Source organism: Cutaneotrichosporon cavernicola (genome assembly GCF_030864355.1).
Source record: "Cutaneotrichosporon cavernicola HIS019 DNA, chromosome: 7b".
NCBI classification, from domain to species: Eukaryota; Fungi; Basidiomycota; class Tremellomycetes; order Trichosporonales; family Trichosporonaceae; genus Cutaneotrichosporon; species Cutaneotrichosporon cavernicola.
Genome location: NC_083400.1, coordinates 715,062 through 730,416, shown reverse-complemented (window position 1 = coordinate 730,416; position 15,355 = coordinate 715,062). Strand labels below are relative to the sequence as shown.

Here is a 15,355-nt window from a genome sequence, read left to right as displayed (position 1 = left end):
CCATCCTCAGCTCAGCACAGTCCAATGTCCCTGGTTCCGCACGGAGCCTCCTGATGGCATGGCTCGAACGCACTCCAACTGTACGCATTAGTATGTATAATTAAGTCTCCTGTCATGCCAAGAGATCGTTACCACCGGCTGCCAGTTGCTCCACTGGCCGCCAGATCACAGGTATACATGAGGGGTGATAAGAGTAGTGATACCATCCATCGGTCCATCTTCTACTGCTCCTGCTCGTCCGCCAACTCCTCGTCCTCCTCCTCACCCGCAGGTCGAACCCGGTTGATGACATTCATCTTCTCTGTCCGTTAGCCTCATCTTCCTCTTCTCTCATCTCAAACCTCGGACTCACGATGCCGCAGAAGGGGACGGTCGGGGAGCGGCGTCCCGTCGCTCGCATTCCCGCCACTCCGCATCTCCAACTCAGCCTCCACATACACTGTCGACCCCTTCCCCACATAGGGTAGTAGCTTGTGGCTCGCCTCAGAGAACGCAAACACGGTGTGCCACGAGGTGGGCGGCTCGACGCGGTTGCCTGTCTCGTCGGTGGTGCGCGGGCCAACGGTGGTCGCTACGCTGTATGTATAGTACGGTTTGCCCGAGGACGTCTTAAGGTCAGCTGGTCCAGATGGAGTTGTACCTCGCGCAGGATCGGGTCGGCGCCCAGGCGGCCGATGAGAGTGACCCGCGCCAGGTCGTGGTATGTGCGAGTGTTCTGAGTGAGTTTAGTTTTGACACAATGAAGGCTCACACGAACCGCCTTGGAGGCGATGGAGCGCAGCGGAGTGAACATGATCTTTGTGAAGAGGTGAGCGCGAATCTAGCAAGGACGTAGAGCTTGAGGTGGTTGACTCACCTGGCTGTCGGTCACAGCATGATTTCGATCTCGTTCTGTCAACAACCAATTGTCACGTGGGTTTAATTCCGTCGCAATCTCCTTAGCCATTCAGTGGCCCACAGTTGCCACCCAACTTAATCCGCATCTCACAATCTCACCATCACACAACTCTACTTTTACTTGAGTCTTGAGATACAAACAAACCACACTCCTTGGCACACACGCCGTCCTCGGACCAACCGAAGTGCTCGTCAAGCTTCTCTAGAAGCAAGACGCGCACTCTATGGTCTGATCCAACCTCGCATCGCGCAACTCTCCTTGCATCCGCGTCTCACCCCCCTCACCATGGCAGCCCTCTGCACCAAATGTTTGATCGAGAGCCGAGAGAGCGCACTGGTTGTAACCGCGGACCACTTCACAGCATGTACCTACTGCGGCGCGATCGACGAGCAGGCGACAAGAGTCCGCAATACCGCTCAGTACACCGAGGCCTTCGGCACACTGTTACATGACGACGAGCGCTCTTCGCTATACAAAGAGACCCGCGAGAGGCAACACGAATCGTTTATCGATAGTCTTCTTCACATGTACCTCGTCGACCAGACAACGCGCATCATTCATCACAACGGGAGCCATTTCAAGGCCGGCGCGCGCTCGTGGTACAACAAGATGCGCGCGGAGGAGGCGGGCCGACAGCTGAAAGGCATGACAACGAGCAATGGCACGAAGAAGGCCAGGATCCGCGTTGCGCTCGCCATCCTGTACACTATCCAGGACAGCAACATAACCCTTGTCAATAGCTGTCTCAACCACGTCAAGAAGGTCCGATCTCAGGCGTCCAACGTTCGCGGCGACGGGCTGATCATGGCCCCGTCTATCGGCGCGCTTGCGGATCGCACTAAGAAGTTGGGTTCCAACCACCTTGGGTACATCGACAGCAAGGCCGCCGTACGGTCCGCACACCGTCATTTCTGCAAAGTGTTCAATCGCAAGCTAGAGGTTGTTGATCTCCTCATGTCACAGGTCCTCGTCATGGGATGCCACATCGAGCGTTTGGCCAAGCTGGACTGGGCAGAGCGCCTCAGAGGGCTTAGCTTCACCGAGCTGAAGGCCGCGTCGGAACGCAAGGGGATCACACTCGAGACCGCAGGACCTGACGACTTCGTCCTCGACTCTACGGCTTGGGAATTCATGAAGAGCATCGACTGGCGGAAGACTCTCGAGGCCGCGTTCCATCTCTACTGCGCCACCTGTGTCGTCGGTCTTTGGGGTGCAAAAGCGTCGACAGACATCGCTTCCGCGCTGTTATTCTGGGGCATCACTGCTGCGAAACAGGGCGAGACCGTGCCGCAGATCACGGGGTGGGTGACGGAAATTGGGCAGACGTTTAGTGGTGGCCACGAGAACGCCATGGCCCGCCGCTCGGAGCTTAAGGACATGATGATCGCATGGTCGACGAGCATCCCTGATATTGGCTTGCCGATGCCTCTCATCGCCGGCCCCTCGCGCGGCAAGGCGGTCGGTGACGGTCTGCGCGGTTTTGGCGGAGACCATAAACGCCCCATCCCCGAGTACCAGATGGCCGGTGCCGCTGCCCCCATCATCATGGAGCACTGGCGTGATATTGCTCAGGCGCGCCTCCTGACGCGCGTCGCGGCCGTCCCAATCGACACCGAGTTCTGCATGGCCTCGAAGCTGTATGCCAACAGATGGGCTGAGATCCACCCCCAGAAACGGTCAGGGAAGCCGTGGGCGCCTCCACCACTGCCCAAGTCTGACCGCAAATTGTCTGCCGCAGACCAGAAAATGAAAAAGGCACTGGAAAAGGCGCGCTCAAAATCACGCGCTGGATCGAAGGCATCAAGCCGCTCTTCCTCTGTTCTTCCACAGTCGGAGTCGACCCGTTCCAGTCCTGCCCCATCGTCTGTCGCAATGTCACGAACGTCATCTTTTGGACAGGATACATCATCGTCGATCGCGTCATTCCGGAGCATTGCGGTTTCGTCCACCTCGGTGCCGTCGCGGTGTCTCACGAGGGAGGGGATGCTGCGACGCATGCTGGCGCCGAGACCCCAACCTATCCCTGCGCAACCAGAGCCATCGATCGAAGAACTGCTAGCGCAGCACGACGACTCCTCAGACGACGAGGTTGTGGGAGGACGCGATGCCGACGGAGAGACTGACGAGGAGTGGGAAGGCTATCTTCTCCTCCGTGAGCGGCGAAGGAAGAAGGGGGCTCGCAAACCACCCAACGCGTTGCGTCTCGACGAGGTGCCCAGCGGAGCGCCATTCGCGTTCAGCATCGGCCCGGACGGCTCGTTCTTGGTCGCGGGGGACGAGTCAACATCAGGTCCTGTCGTTCCTGTTTCTCGCAAGCGCCCCGCCTCCCCCGTGCTGTTGGCATCAGCGAAGCGGTCGCGAGTCGCGTCCCGCGTCCCTCCCACCCCGCCCCTCACGTCATCGACTGTGGGTAGGACGCCGTCGCCGGCACTCACTGCCACTGCACCCACCGTCACTGGCAGCTCGCGGCCCGCGAGACCTTCCCCAACACTGTCCGAGAGTCCATTGTTACGCGAAATACGCGAGATCAGTGAATCGCCCTCGCTCCGCTCTATAGGCCGATCGCCCACCCTTCCCCAACACTCGTTACCCGACAAGCTCCCGGGGGAATCGGAGGAATCAAGCTACGCCTGCCTCCTCCGCCGCGAACGCGAGCAGTACATCACGTACAACATCTGGAGAGAACGCAACTGCGGCTTCGCGATGTCTCAGGAGATAGATAAGGCGATGGACGTCTGGGTGGAGAACGCGAAAGTGAAGGGGCTCCTTCCAACCACAGTCGGGAAAGAATACCTCGCCTCGCTTGGCATCCACGGTGACCCACGCAAGCAAGATCTCGGGCCGTTCATCAACAAGTTTGGAGAAACGGCTGGATGGTCACCGACTACATGCCTCCTCCGCCTCGGTATCAAGCCGCGCGAGTTCCCCCACCATCTGCTCGTACACTCGCTCATCACCGCACACGAACAGCTGGGCAACACCAAGCTGAATGACGTGCTGGCTCCAATCGGGGACGAGATCGACGACGAGCAGCTCGAGACCGAGCTCGACATGCTCTTCGAGGTTGGCGGCCAGCCGTGGCGCCCGCTGTTCCTTTCGGATGAGGAGGCCGACGACCGCGAGAAGGTCTACCTCAAGATCGGCGCGTGGTCGTACGACCGCACGGTGCCTGAGGGTCCCGCGAACCGTCTCGACGGGGAGCAGGATGTCCTTGAGACACTCCAGAAGCGCTCGAATGCGCGGCGTACCACCACTCCCGTTCTCACCGACCGGACCTTCAACTCCCCAAAGGGTGGTAGCACGCGGATCAATTACGACGCTCTACGCCGTCTCGAGAACGAGGAAGACGAGAAGAAAGAAGAGAACCTGTACAACGACCTTGTGCTGCATGGCGCACTGGGCCTTCGGGGGCTGTTAGCTGGAATGGCCGAGCGGGATGTGGACGGATCAGATGAAGAGGACGAGGACAACCTCGACAGCATGGACTGGGAATAGGTTTGTATCATAGAACCTGTGTAGCAAAATGATATACATCATTGTCACTGCCTGGGTATGCTGCGCCTGCCTCTACGTCTCATTCTCGCTTGTCTGGTCCACAGGTGGCTGCGGTGATCCCGTGAGGAAGGCGGAGTTTGCGCACTCTGCGTAGGCGGGCCGCGCAAGGCCGTTGAGAGCGACCTTAACGTCAAACTGGATGTCGGCGATGAGCGCATCTGTGATCGCGTTAGCAGCACCAGAGAAAAGTGACCACTGGACACACCTTTGGAGATGTAGTCGAGTTCTGGGCGGATGTAGCCGAGGACGAGGACGCTCATTTCATGCCCGTAAAAGTCGTGCTTGAACGGGTGCATGATGTGGACTTCCTAAGTGTCAGCGGGACTCGCTCCTTCCACCTCTCCTCTTCCTCTCTTGCTCGTCACTCACCGCGGTAATCTTCTCGTTCTTAAAGTATGGGTTCCACCCGACACTCATGACCATGGGCCACACCTTGCCGTCCTCCTCTGCCAGCCGCCGGACTTTGGTACTGACCCCACCGGGGGTTGCAGGCGCACTCTCGGGGGGATAAGGGGCGGTGTGGGCGGGCATGCTGGCGATCGCGTCAGCCGTGAGGGGGTGCGAGCCCATGCCCTTTGGTGCCGGGGGATGGTAAGAAGTGTTAATACGGGCTGCAGCTAGGTCGGGAAGGTAAGTGGTGGACTGGGAAGGGGTGAGCGCCGGAGTGGGTGCCGCCGTGGGTAAAGGCGTTGAGAGGGTTGGGTGGACGCGGGCGAAACCGTAGTAGATGCCCGTGAGGGAGAGGGCGTTGAGGGGACCAAGGGAGGAGTCGGGGAGGTTGGCTGGGGTTAGGTGTGTCAGAGGAAGGTTCAAGGTCGAAGAGGAAGAGAGGGGGAGGAAGGGGGAAGGGAGGTCAGACGAGAGGCAGGGAGGGAGAGAGAGAGATAAGACGAGAAGAAATAGATAGAACAAGGAAGAGGAGAGAAAAAGGGAGACGCCACACAACACAACCACACTCACCAGTCGGGATGCCCAGGAAGCGTGCGCCGCGCCCAAAGCCCTTTGTCACTGAACCGAACAGCTCGAGGGGGTAGGGCGCCTCTGGGGTGTCGGGGCCGACAATCTCGGGGCGGTTCTCGCGCGACGTGGGCGCCATGGCCGCGACTGGGGCGAGGTCTGACATGATCTCTTGCCCAGGTGACGGAGGATGTGATGGGAGAATGTGATGTGATGTGATTGAAACAAGTGGAGCTTTTGGAGTAAGCAAACCAAGCAGTCCGGAGGAGAACCGACGACCACATGTCACCGGTCAGATTCATGCCGGTCCGGTAAGCGCCCCACCTGATGGACAGACTGGGGCAGACTGATTGGAGTGGAGTAGAAGCCGACCGATTACGCATACCTCACACAACTCATGACAAACCACAGCTGCCCCACTCCAAAGTCAATGAGTGAGGATTCAGGCCGGCCCCAGCCGACGCCGACAGCCGAGGTGACCGCTAACTGATTTCGAACTCCGACCTATCAACATTACTCTCCTTGTCCACAAACCTTTCTAAACATGTTCACCGGCCTTGTAAGGAAGACAACGGGCTCGCTGACAAAAGGTTGAGCACCTCGCCACGATCACGCACATCGAGCCCGCCACGGCTAACACCGAGCATATTCTTACGCTCGGCCATGCAGCACCGATCCTCGATGACTGTCATGAGGGCGACAGTATCTGCGTCAACGGCGCGTGCCTCACCGTCCTTACGTTTGATACTGACAGCTTCAAGGTCGGTATGGCGCCCGAGACGCTTCGTCGCACCAACCTCGGCGAACTCAAGGTCGGAGACAAGGTCAACTGCGAGCGCGCGATGGCTGCCAAGAGCCGCTTTGGAGGGCATGTCGTCCAGGGCCACGTTGATGCTGTCGCTACTATCAAGAGTGTCGTTCCGGACGGTGCAAGCTTGAGGTTTACCTTTGCTTTTGCAGAGGAGGCCGCACACCTCATGCCCTACGTCGTCGAAAAGGGTTTCGTCACGGTCGACGGCGCATCTCTGACCCTTACAGGGGTTAACGACGCCGACCTTAGCTTTGGCATCATGCTCATTGCCCACTCCCAGGGCAAGCTTACCCTCACCGGCAAGAAGGCTGGGGACGCCGTGAACATCGAGGTCGACTGTGTCGGCAAGTACATCCTCGGCCACGAGAGCCGGATGGCTGGCCTCGTCGAGCGCGTCGTCGACCGCCGGTTGGCTGAGCTCGGCCTCCTCAACCCCCGGCAACTGTAGGCGTCAGGTTGTAGTAGGTATTGTCTGCAGGTCATTGCATGGGCTATAGGATGGAGAGATGAGGAAAACAGGACATAATGCTGGACACGACGACATGGGATCTCTATGGAGATGTTACTTCGGGAGGAACGGCTTCAGAGCCGCCTTGAACTTGAGCGCGTCCTCCTTGTCTTCGGCGTCGGACTGAATGCAGTCCTGCCAGTTGCCGCGGTCATCGATGTCAAGCAACTCAGCGAGAACCTTACTGAACGTCAGTTGAACTCCCCGCGTTGCCACTCACCGCCCAAACTGCAGGTCAAAGTTGTTCCTGAGCAGGTGCACCATCTTGCGCCCGCCGGGGCACTCGACCTTGAAGTAGTTACCAGCAGGGCCGACTTGCGAAAGTGCGCGCTCGGGATCGTCTTCCCAGTTCAACCCGTACGACTTGCCTGCCTTGGTGAACGCGTCAAAGACCTTGTCCGCCATATCACTCGGCACAGGGACGACCTGCACATGTGCGTGTCCTCCGCGGCCAGCCAGGCGGCCGACCTCGAAGAACACGGGAACTGAGCTGTACTGTGCGTAGCACTGACGAAGAGCCGACTTGTACGACTCGATCTCGGTGATGATCTCCATGGCGTCAGCCGTAGGAATGGAAAGGAGCGTGGGGTGGTGTGCGATGGGGATAATCTGGTGTCAGCTACCCTTAGCAGTGGGGAGCTCACGAGGACGTGACCACCACCCGGGACCAGAGGCTTCTCCTTGCCGTGCGTGGGGATGAGCTGACCCTTCGGCAGTGTCACGTATGTCTCTGAGCCGATGCCGACGATGAGGTGCTTGGTGACCTTGGGATTACTCAAACAAAACCAGCCTGGAATCAGAATCAGTCACAGTGCGCCAACTCACACTCGGCAGGACCGAGGTCCTTCTTATTCCGGTTGCGATTCGCATCGCGCTCCTTGACCACAGGGCAGTCCTTGATATAGTGGTCCTCCGCCTTGCCGCACGCCTTGCAGACGTATCCCGCAGGTGGAGGCCGGGGACCACGGACTCGCTCGAGCTCGCGTTGAGGACATTCGCGGATGTAATGCTCGGTCTGACGTCAAGACGGCCCACAGCCAGCACCTACAGATTTGCAGACGTTGCAGACGTAGCCAGGAGGAGGCTTGGACGGGTCCATCGAGGCCTTCTGCGGGCAGTCCTGGATCCAGTGCTGCTGTCAGCTCAACAATAATATCAGGACAGATAACTCACGCCCTGCACATTGCAGATCTTGCAGGTATAGTCCTCGGGGGGTGGCCCAGGTTCAGACTTGATGCGCTTGGCGCCGTCAACTCCGTTCGAGTCCTCCGCCTGGCGTTTGCTCGAGCCGCCACCAGACGGCATTGTAAAAGGGTTTGGCGATGCGTTGCCAGGACGGACTGGAGGCTTAGTACTAGGCGTCTGGGGCGGAAGACTAGTCGCATAGAACCACTGTGCGTTAGTCCCCTGCTGTCGATTTCATCTTCCCCCACTTACGCGCGCAGGCTTCCCTGGCCCCTTGCCAACAGCACCCAACGCACCAAGCTTCACGGCACGCGTCCAGCGCTCGTCGCTTTTACTCCCAGGCCAGCCAAACGGCTCGCGCTCCCAGAAACCATCCCCGTCAGCCCAGAAGAGGTAACGTGGGCGCGAGAGCTTAACAAGTTCGGCGAGAGGTGGCGCAGCCGTGGCTAGGGAGATGCCAGAGGACGGGAAAGAAGGCGAAAGGAGGCTGAGAGAAGGTGGTGGCGAGGTAGTGATGAAGATGTCAACACCGTGGAACGCTGGGGGAAGAGCGCTCGCCTTCTCCTTCGCCGCCTCCAGCATCGAGTCCTGAGATAACCCGGAGATCTCTTTGTGCGAGAGGAGCTGCGCAATAGAGTTCTGCGTAATCACGGGCGTGTACGGGCCAGGGTTTGCGCCAGACTCGTACATAGCCGGGTCGTACACACCGCCAGCGACTGCAATCTTGAGCCCCTGAGCAGTGGTAAAGACGCTAGACTTGCCTGATGTCAGTGGCGGCTCTTTAAGGGGTATGGTGGACCCAGAGAGGGAGATAGATGGGGAAGGAAGGAGCAAGGAGAGGCAAGGGAGTGAATGGGATTTAAGCAGGCAAGAACGTAAGCAGAACAGCTGACGCACCGAGATAGACGAGATTGGGAGCAACCTCAGGCCCCTTTGCGAGCGTCTCAAGTACGCGCTGGGGAAGCATATTCTTCCCCACGGTCCAGTACGTCGGCACCGGCACTGCCGTCAGCCATACCTTCCCTTCAACATACGCGCTACACCATCTAGCTCGCTTCCGTCACTGTCGGCCTTGAAGAGATCTCCCACGACAACACACGCATCGAATGGCCCGTGCTTCGAGTTGATCGCCGTGACCTTTTGCGCGAGGAGGTCTAGCTCGGAGAGCGGCGCGCCGATCGCGAGACTGGAGTTAGCACGAGGAGGCAAGAGGAGGAGCAGGGAGGAAGGAGGAGAAAGAGAGTTAGAAGTAGAGGCTCACATTTTGAGTGCCTCTGTCTGTTGAGGCGACATTGCGCGTTGTACGATGAGTGAAGAAGGTTCGTAAAGAAGGTGGGATGGATGATGGACAAACAAATGGCGATGACGGAATTTTGGGCATCAAGTACCTCCACCTTGGGCTTGTACTGGCCCACAGCTGGTCAGGCTGACTGACCCTCCTCTTCTTATGTGCGAATATGCTACCCCCCTACTTCCCAACTTGTGCCCTGCGCTTCTCATATCTCTCTGATGCATACAACATGGACACTACCAAGTCTCTCGCCCACTTGGCCTCATGGAGCTTTGAAAAGGAAAGATCTAACGACGCGGGCTTGCGCTCCGCGAGCGGCTCCCCATACTAACGCTGCGGGCGGGCGAGTGGCGCGGGCTACGCGAATTACTTGGCGAGCGCGACCTGCTCATCGACCGGCGATGACTGCGGCTCCAACTGGGACTGCGACGGCGCATAGGGCTGCGGCTCCTGCTCAGGCTTCGACTGCGATTCCGGGGAGAGCGGCGGGGAGGGGATCGGCGGGGGGGAGAGCGGCTCCGACTCCGGCCACCGCGCACATAGTCAGGGCTGGGGCGGCGGATGGGCGGTCCACGACGCATGTGCGGTGGTGGGGAGCGGTCACGGAACCTTCCTCCATAGCCTCCGTTGCCTCCATAGCCGCCGCGCCCACGTGCGTTAGGACCATAGGCAGGGGGACGGCGGGTAGGGGGAGAGGGGGAACGCCGAACTGGTGATGGGCTGCGGCGGCGGTAGGGCGAACGCGAGCGAGGTGGGCCCCGTCGGGGAGGTGAACGCGAGCGGGGTGGTGGTCGGCGGGGTGGCGAACGCGAGCGCTGTGGAGGCGCGCGACGGGGAGGCGAGATCGACCGCCCCCCACGGATGGGGGAGCGAGAGCGTGAGGCTGAGCGCTTGGGGGAGCGGATCGGGCTTGGCTGAGGCGAGGGGAGAGGGTGTGACGAGAGCTGGACCTTGAGGACGTTGCCGTCGAGCACGCCGCCATTCATGCAGCGCACTGCGTCGTGGGCTGCTGCGGCGCGGTCGAACTCGATGGCCGCTTTGCCCTGGTTGAGTCCGGCTGGTGTCAGCTAAGATCACCAATAAGAAGGAAAGCCTCTGAGAGCACGATGGGTACTCACAGACCTTGAACAGCGGCAGGTCGAGACCCGTCACACGCCCGTATTCGCCAAAGATCTCCTGAAGGTGTGCCCGGCCCACGTTCTTCGACAGGCCCTCGACGACCACGACGGCAAGCGGACGGGCGGGAGGCTCAGGCTCAGGCTCAGGCGACATGGATACGTCCCTGCCCGGGCTGGGCGTGAGTGGCTTGGGGGAGCGCGAGCGGCCGCGTTCCGACATGCTGTTGGTGTTTTATCGAGGTGAATGAATGGTGTATCATGGTCATGCTGTGTGCGAAATCGTCAACAACTTGGAAGTGGAGGTGCGGAGATTCGGTGATATGACGTCGTGGCTATTCTGGAGGTGGACGGTATACGGTTGGTCAGTGTCCGCTTAAGAATCGTTGACGGAGAGTGAATGACCGAGGTGGCGAGATGATGCATGAGTTTTGCTCGGCTTACGGCTTTGAGGGACAAATGCTTACGTGCCCACTGGAACTGGGGAACAATTGCCAGCTTGCCAGTGGCCAGTGGGTGGGCCTCGCCAGTGGGCGCCAATGCAATCTTAGTACACCAAGATGGAATAGCCGAGCACATGTTGTCAATGGAGGCGCGTCGATCCACAATCCACGTCCATCTCTAGAGTTCTCTCAGATCTCAGCAGTGTCAGAACAAAACCCCGCCAGTATCAGGGGCCTACACTCTATACCTGCACCAGACACCACCATAACTGCAATTGCAACCGCTCTGCATTCCCTTGTCCTGCTTCCGTCATCCCCGTTTTACAAGTGTTTACGAGTTGAAGGTGAACGAGGCGCCGACCTTGTGGGCGGCGTTGCCGGCAGAGGTGTCGTTGAGCTTGGCGGTGTCGAGGGCAAGGCCGAACGAGGCCTTGACGCCAGGGCGGAGAGCCTGGGTGTAGCCGAGGACAAGGAGACCAGCGTCGTTGATCTTGGCCTTGACAAAGGCAGCGTTGTCAAGGTACGCCTTGGTGCCGACCTCGATCGAGACACCGCCGGTGGTGGCCTTGGTGTCGTAGACGGCGCGGGCACCGGCCTCGACGTCCTTCGAGACCTTGTGGTAGTACGAGGCGCTGTAGATCGAGAGCTGCTGGAGCGAGTGGATGGTCACGGCGTACTCGGGGGCCGAGTAGCCAACGGCGGCGGCGTAGCGGTTAAGCTTGCCGGACGAGACGTCGTACGAAGCCTCACCACCGACGAGGAAGCCGTCGTGGCCGACAACGGCGTCAGCAGTGAAGGTGGGGCCCTGGGATTAGCACGTGTTCAGTGGACGCCGCGTTTCTGGACGCTGGTTGGATGTTGCACACCAAACGAACCTTGAAGACGTCGGCAACGGCACGGGTGTGGACCGAGGGTTGCTTGTAGATGGCAGTGAGGATGGCGGCCTTCTGCGACTTTGCGGGGTTGAGGGTGGTGTTGAGGTCGAGCTTGAGGCCGTTGGCGAGCTGGTTCTCGAGCTCAACCTGGGTGCGGAGGAGGTTCGAGGTGGTCCAAGCCTGACACGTTAGCGTGTGAGATCTTGTGGGGATTGAGAAAATGATACCAGTCCAACCCGCGGTGTTGACGCAGTGGCCTCCGAATGGCGCTCTAGGTTGGGCCAATGCCATCACACAAATTCCAGCAGGTCAATGCGCCGACCCCTTCTACAACAGAATACACAACAGCTCACTCCCAACAATCGATCAGACTGGAGCGACACTTACCTGGGTGACGGTCAAGCCGTTCTTGAAGTCGGTGTACTTGCCTTCAATGTCACCGGTGATCGAGTTGGAGGCCGAGTCGCGGGTGCCGGCAACCTTGAAGGCGACGTTGGAAGGGGTGAGGGTCTTGACCTCGAGCGAGGTGCCGTGGATGGGGTAGTCCTTCTGGAGCAGGTCCGAGGCGGACTTGCCGAGGTCCTGGGGGTTAGCGGGAGCGAAGGGTTAGCCGCCTAGTGTGCGGTGCGAAGCGTGGCAACACGAATGGATGGGGAGCTCTTGCCAGCGAGATGTACGCTGCAAGTTGGAGCATCCAAGACATTCGGCTACGGCAGACGCGACTTTAGACGCGTACCTTCCAAGAGGGGGGAACGGGCTGGGGCATTGTGGCTAGGTGTGAGCGAGGTTTAGACTGATGATGATGAAAGAGGAGTGGTGAACGACTTACATGGTATGGGTTGGTTGCGAAGAGTAAACAAGAACTAGATGAAGAAAGTGGGCGGCAAAAGGTAAAGAAGGCGGTGGTTGATGAGGGAGCGAGCGAGCGAGCGAGCGAGGTGAGTGGGTGGGTGGGTGGCCTGGGTGGGTGTGGGTGTGGGTGGAGTTCGAGTTGTGGGGCTAGGGCCAGTCGGATTGGAGGGTGGGTGGCACAGTATGTCTAGTGGGTAGGTGGGTACTCTGGTTGGTAGGGAGTATGCTCGGGATGTAATGGCCCTGAGGAGGGTTGTTGGCTTGTTGGGTTGTGGCAGATCCAGCTACTGTATCAAGCCAAAAGTGGTCAGCTTGTCAGTCAGCCCTGTCCACTGTCAACCTGGTAAATGGTGCACCTGTCAGCCGAACCTCGTGCGTGTGCGTCTTGTTCCCTAACCCATGCATCTCACCCGAATCCAATGCATCCAACAGAAACCGCCTTGTTTGGCCCTAACAGTCTTCTAGTCAACTCCGCCAAACAGTGGGGAATGATAGTCCCTTGCGTTCCCTTGTCCCTTTACCCCTGTGACGCGAGCCAACCAACAATGACGCCACAATACACGTCAGTACTTTACTCGTTCCACCATATTCCATCCCATCCGCTTCCTCCGATTGTCCCCGACTGTGACCGATGACATGTCAATAAAAAAACCCACGTGTCATTGCTTCCTTGCCTCTTCCCTAAACTAGACCAACTGTCTACGTCACTCACCTTTCCACAATGTATTCATATGCATTGCAGGTGGCAAAAAGCTGCAAATTGACCAGGCTGCAGCAGACTGGGTTTCACGCGCAAGTGAGACAGACATGACGTGGATGAGGACAAAAACGACTACGGCAGGGGCGAGCTGGAAACGGAATGATACAGGCGCAGACTTCAGACGTAGAGGCAGGTAAACATCATTCTAACCTTTGCCTTAAACCTCTGGATGCTCACGTATACTCGACGACATTTTCGTGCCATGGCAACAATAATGACCTCATTGTGAGTGGGGGTCTGGGTGCCTGGTGCTCGCCAGTGGGCGACATGATTATTGAGGTTGGGGTGGTCTCCCAGCAAGTTCGGATCAATATTGTCACAAGGCTCTCGAGTGTGGATGGGTGATGACTCTCTCGCAAGCTGCTAGCTGGCGTTCTCCCACTTGGGCCCAAAGGAGAGAGTGGTTGAGTGACCGGCATCATGACCCAGTGGCTGATTGGTGTTGTTGACTGAGGATGGTTCATGAGACAGGTCCAAGGGCGGAAACGGGTTGGTATTCAATCAACGTTGCCAAGAACGAGGTTTCGCTCCACGCCTCCACCCTGAGGTTTGGAGACTGGCAGCTGACAATTGCTATGGACCTACCACCACATCCGCAACTAACACTAGCACCTCAGCCGCCTACGACACCGACGCCGAGGCCATGCTCAGAAAGCAGGCCTCGAGCCCAATATCGCCCACCACACCGCTCCCCTTTGCACCCAAACGCAGACGCCAACCCGGCGGCGGTTACCTTCCCCTACACAAGAGACGGCGAAACAGCCTCCTCGGTGTCCCCCTCAACCTTCCCCGCTCTGCGCAGGGAAGACGGCGCGCAGCTTTTCTCCTCTTTCTCATTCTCCTGATCATCTGGGCACTCTACTATGTGTTCACAACCTACGAGTTCCAGTTTGAGATGAGCGTTTACTCGCGCAAGTGGGTCTCGGCCGAGTTTGACGGCATCCTGCCATTAAAGGGTTGTTTCGACAACGCGTCGCCGTCTTACAACGTCACGCGAGAGACGAGCCACATGCTGAGTCCGGGGATAAGCCTGAGGCGAGGCATGACATGCTACGACTTTGCGTCCACGGTCCAGCCTCCATCAAAGGCAGAAAACCTGCTATACCACACATACTGGCGCACCGACCTGCGAGACTTCGGCGTGCGCCAGGCCGCGACCATCGAGGCATTCCTCGCGTCCCAACCCCACGCCTCCTCCAGGCTCATTCTGTGGAGCAACGGCGCCAAGTCGCTCCGCCAGAGCCCATATGTCCGGCCATTCCTTGACGCCTGGGGCCACGTCTTTGAGGTACGCCAGGCCGATCTCATGGAGCTCGCGGTCGACACCGAACTCGATGGCCTGCTCGGTAGCGTGTACGACGCGCGCGGCTGGGTTGACGGAGACGCGCTCCGCCTCCTCCTCCTCTACCACTATGGCGGAATTTGGATGGACATGGACATGCTTCTCACGCGCGACCTGCATACACTCGCCGAGACTGAGTTTGTCGGCCAGTGGGACTGCTATGGTGAGCCAGTCCATCTATCCAAGCTTACCCAGACAAACCGTACTTCCAGATGAACGGTGCCGTCATGCACTTCCGCAAGCACTCGCCGTACCTCTGCGAGGCGTTCCACATCATGGCCACGTCGCCGTTCCCCAGGCCCGCGTCTTTCGGTTGGGGCTCGCACCTGTATGCAAAGCTCCACCGCGCGCTGATTGCGGGTGGTGTGCGCCCCTTCGCTGTGCTTCCGTGGTGCTTCACCGACCCGCGGAACTGCAGGACCGACATCCGGTTCCCGGACCCATTCGAAGCGGATCCCAGCATGTGGGGTGGTCGAGAATGGGAGGGGGAATCCCCGAACGGGCGCGAGATTCTCGAGAGTAAAATGCGGAACGTGTTCGCAATCCACCTCCACAACCAGTGGGACAAGGATCTCGCAGAGGGCGGGTATATCGAGCGGCTGTTGGTCAAATGTCGCGAGCGTATTGAAGGGATCGTCAGACAAGCAAATAGAGAATAGACTGTACACTAGCATGTAAGCATAGCGGGTTGCATGAGTGAATGAGTGAGTGAGTGAGTGGGTGAGCAGCAGGAGAGAGAAGCAAACGAGCTTGGGTGACTAGG

The 15,355-nt window shown here is 58.8% G+C and overlaps 8 protein-coding genes across 8 annotated transcripts; 3 read left to right on the top strand and 5 right to left on the bottom strand.

Annotated features, from left to right (window-relative positions):
- Positions 1 to 221: 221 nt before the first annotated feature.
- Positions 222 to 793, bottom strand: RIM1 (uncharacterized protein; the record flags this gene model as incomplete). The annotated part of the gene is made up of 4 exons (XM_060603941.1): positions 222 to 301; positions 353 to 608; positions 641 to 715; positions 758 to 793. The coding sequence occupies 4 exons, from the start codon at positions 791 to 793 to the stop codon at positions 222 to 224; spliced, it is 447 nt and encodes a 148-aa protein (XP_060460185.1).
- A 390-nt stretch (positions 794 to 1,183) lies between these two features.
- On the top strand, positions 1,184 to 4,393 carry CcaverHIS019_0705000 (uncharacterized protein; the record flags this gene model as incomplete). Its single annotated transcript, XM_060603940.1, has 1 exon — positions 1,184 to 4,393. One exon carries the CDS (start codon positions 1,184 to 1,186, stop codon positions 4,391 to 4,393), a length of 3,210 nt encoding a protein of 1,069 aa, XP_060460184.1.
- A 72-nt stretch (positions 4,394 to 4,465) lies between these two features.
- On the bottom strand, positions 4,466 to 5,576 carry FMN1 (uncharacterized protein; the record flags this gene model as incomplete). Its single annotated transcript, XM_060603939.1, has 4 exons — positions 4,466 to 4,611; positions 4,659 to 4,761; positions 4,823 to 5,235; positions 5,414 to 5,576. The coding sequence occupies 4 exons, from the start codon at positions 5,574 to 5,576 to the stop codon at positions 4,466 to 4,468; spliced, it is 825 nt and encodes a 274-aa protein (XP_060460183.1).
- A 378-nt stretch (positions 5,577 to 5,954) lies between these two features.
- On the top strand, positions 5,955 to 6,669 carry RIB5 (uncharacterized protein; the record flags this gene model as incomplete). Its single annotated transcript, XM_060603938.1, has 2 exons — positions 5,955 to 5,969; positions 6,001 to 6,669. 2 exons carry the CDS (start codon positions 5,955 to 5,957, stop codon positions 6,667 to 6,669), a joined length of 684 nt encoding a protein of 227 aa, XP_060460182.1.
- Positions 6,670 to 6,783: 114 nt separating this feature from the next.
- Positions 6,784 to 9,207, bottom strand: CcaverHIS019_0704970 (uncharacterized protein; the record flags this gene model as incomplete). Its single annotated transcript, XM_060603937.1, has 10 exons — positions 6,784 to 6,913; positions 6,950 to 7,338; positions 7,374 to 7,519; positions 7,555 to 7,744; positions 7,778 to 7,861; positions 7,903 to 8,121; positions 8,167 to 8,675; positions 8,812 to 8,916; positions 8,949 to 9,100; positions 9,176 to 9,207. The coding sequence occupies 10 exons, from the start codon at positions 9,205 to 9,207 to the stop codon at positions 6,784 to 6,786; spliced, it is 1,956 nt and encodes a 651-aa protein (XP_060460181.1).
- A 364-nt stretch (positions 9,208 to 9,571) lies between these two features.
- Positions 9,572 to 10,543, bottom strand: CcaverHIS019_0704960 (uncharacterized protein; the record flags this gene model as incomplete). The annotated part of the gene is made up of 3 exons (XM_060603936.1): positions 9,572 to 9,655; positions 9,745 to 10,262; positions 10,324 to 10,543. The coding sequence occupies 3 exons, from the start codon at positions 10,541 to 10,543 to the stop codon at positions 9,572 to 9,574; spliced, it is 822 nt and encodes a 273-aa protein (XP_060460180.1).
- A 551-nt stretch (positions 10,544 to 11,094) lies between these two features.
- POR1 (uncharacterized protein) lies at positions 11,095 to 12,895 on the bottom strand (the record flags this gene model as incomplete). The annotated part of the gene is made up of 6 exons (XM_060603935.1): positions 11,095 to 11,568; positions 11,639 to 11,818; positions 12,026 to 12,220; positions 12,375 to 12,409; positions 12,468 to 12,501; positions 12,860 to 12,895. 6 exons carry the CDS (start codon positions 12,893 to 12,895, stop codon positions 11,095 to 11,097), a joined length of 954 nt encoding a protein of 317 aa, XP_060460179.1.
- Positions 12,896 to 13,464: 569 nt separating this feature from the next.
- CcaverHIS019_0704940 (uncharacterized protein) lies at positions 13,465 to 15,251 on the top strand (the record flags this gene model as incomplete). Its single annotated transcript, XM_060603934.1, has 3 exons — positions 13,465 to 13,475; positions 13,860 to 14,755; positions 14,788 to 15,251. The coding sequence occupies 3 exons, from the start codon at positions 13,465 to 13,467 to the stop codon at positions 15,249 to 15,251; spliced, it is 1,371 nt and encodes a 456-aa protein (XP_060460178.1).
- Positions 15,252 to 15,355: the final 104 nt, after the last annotated feature.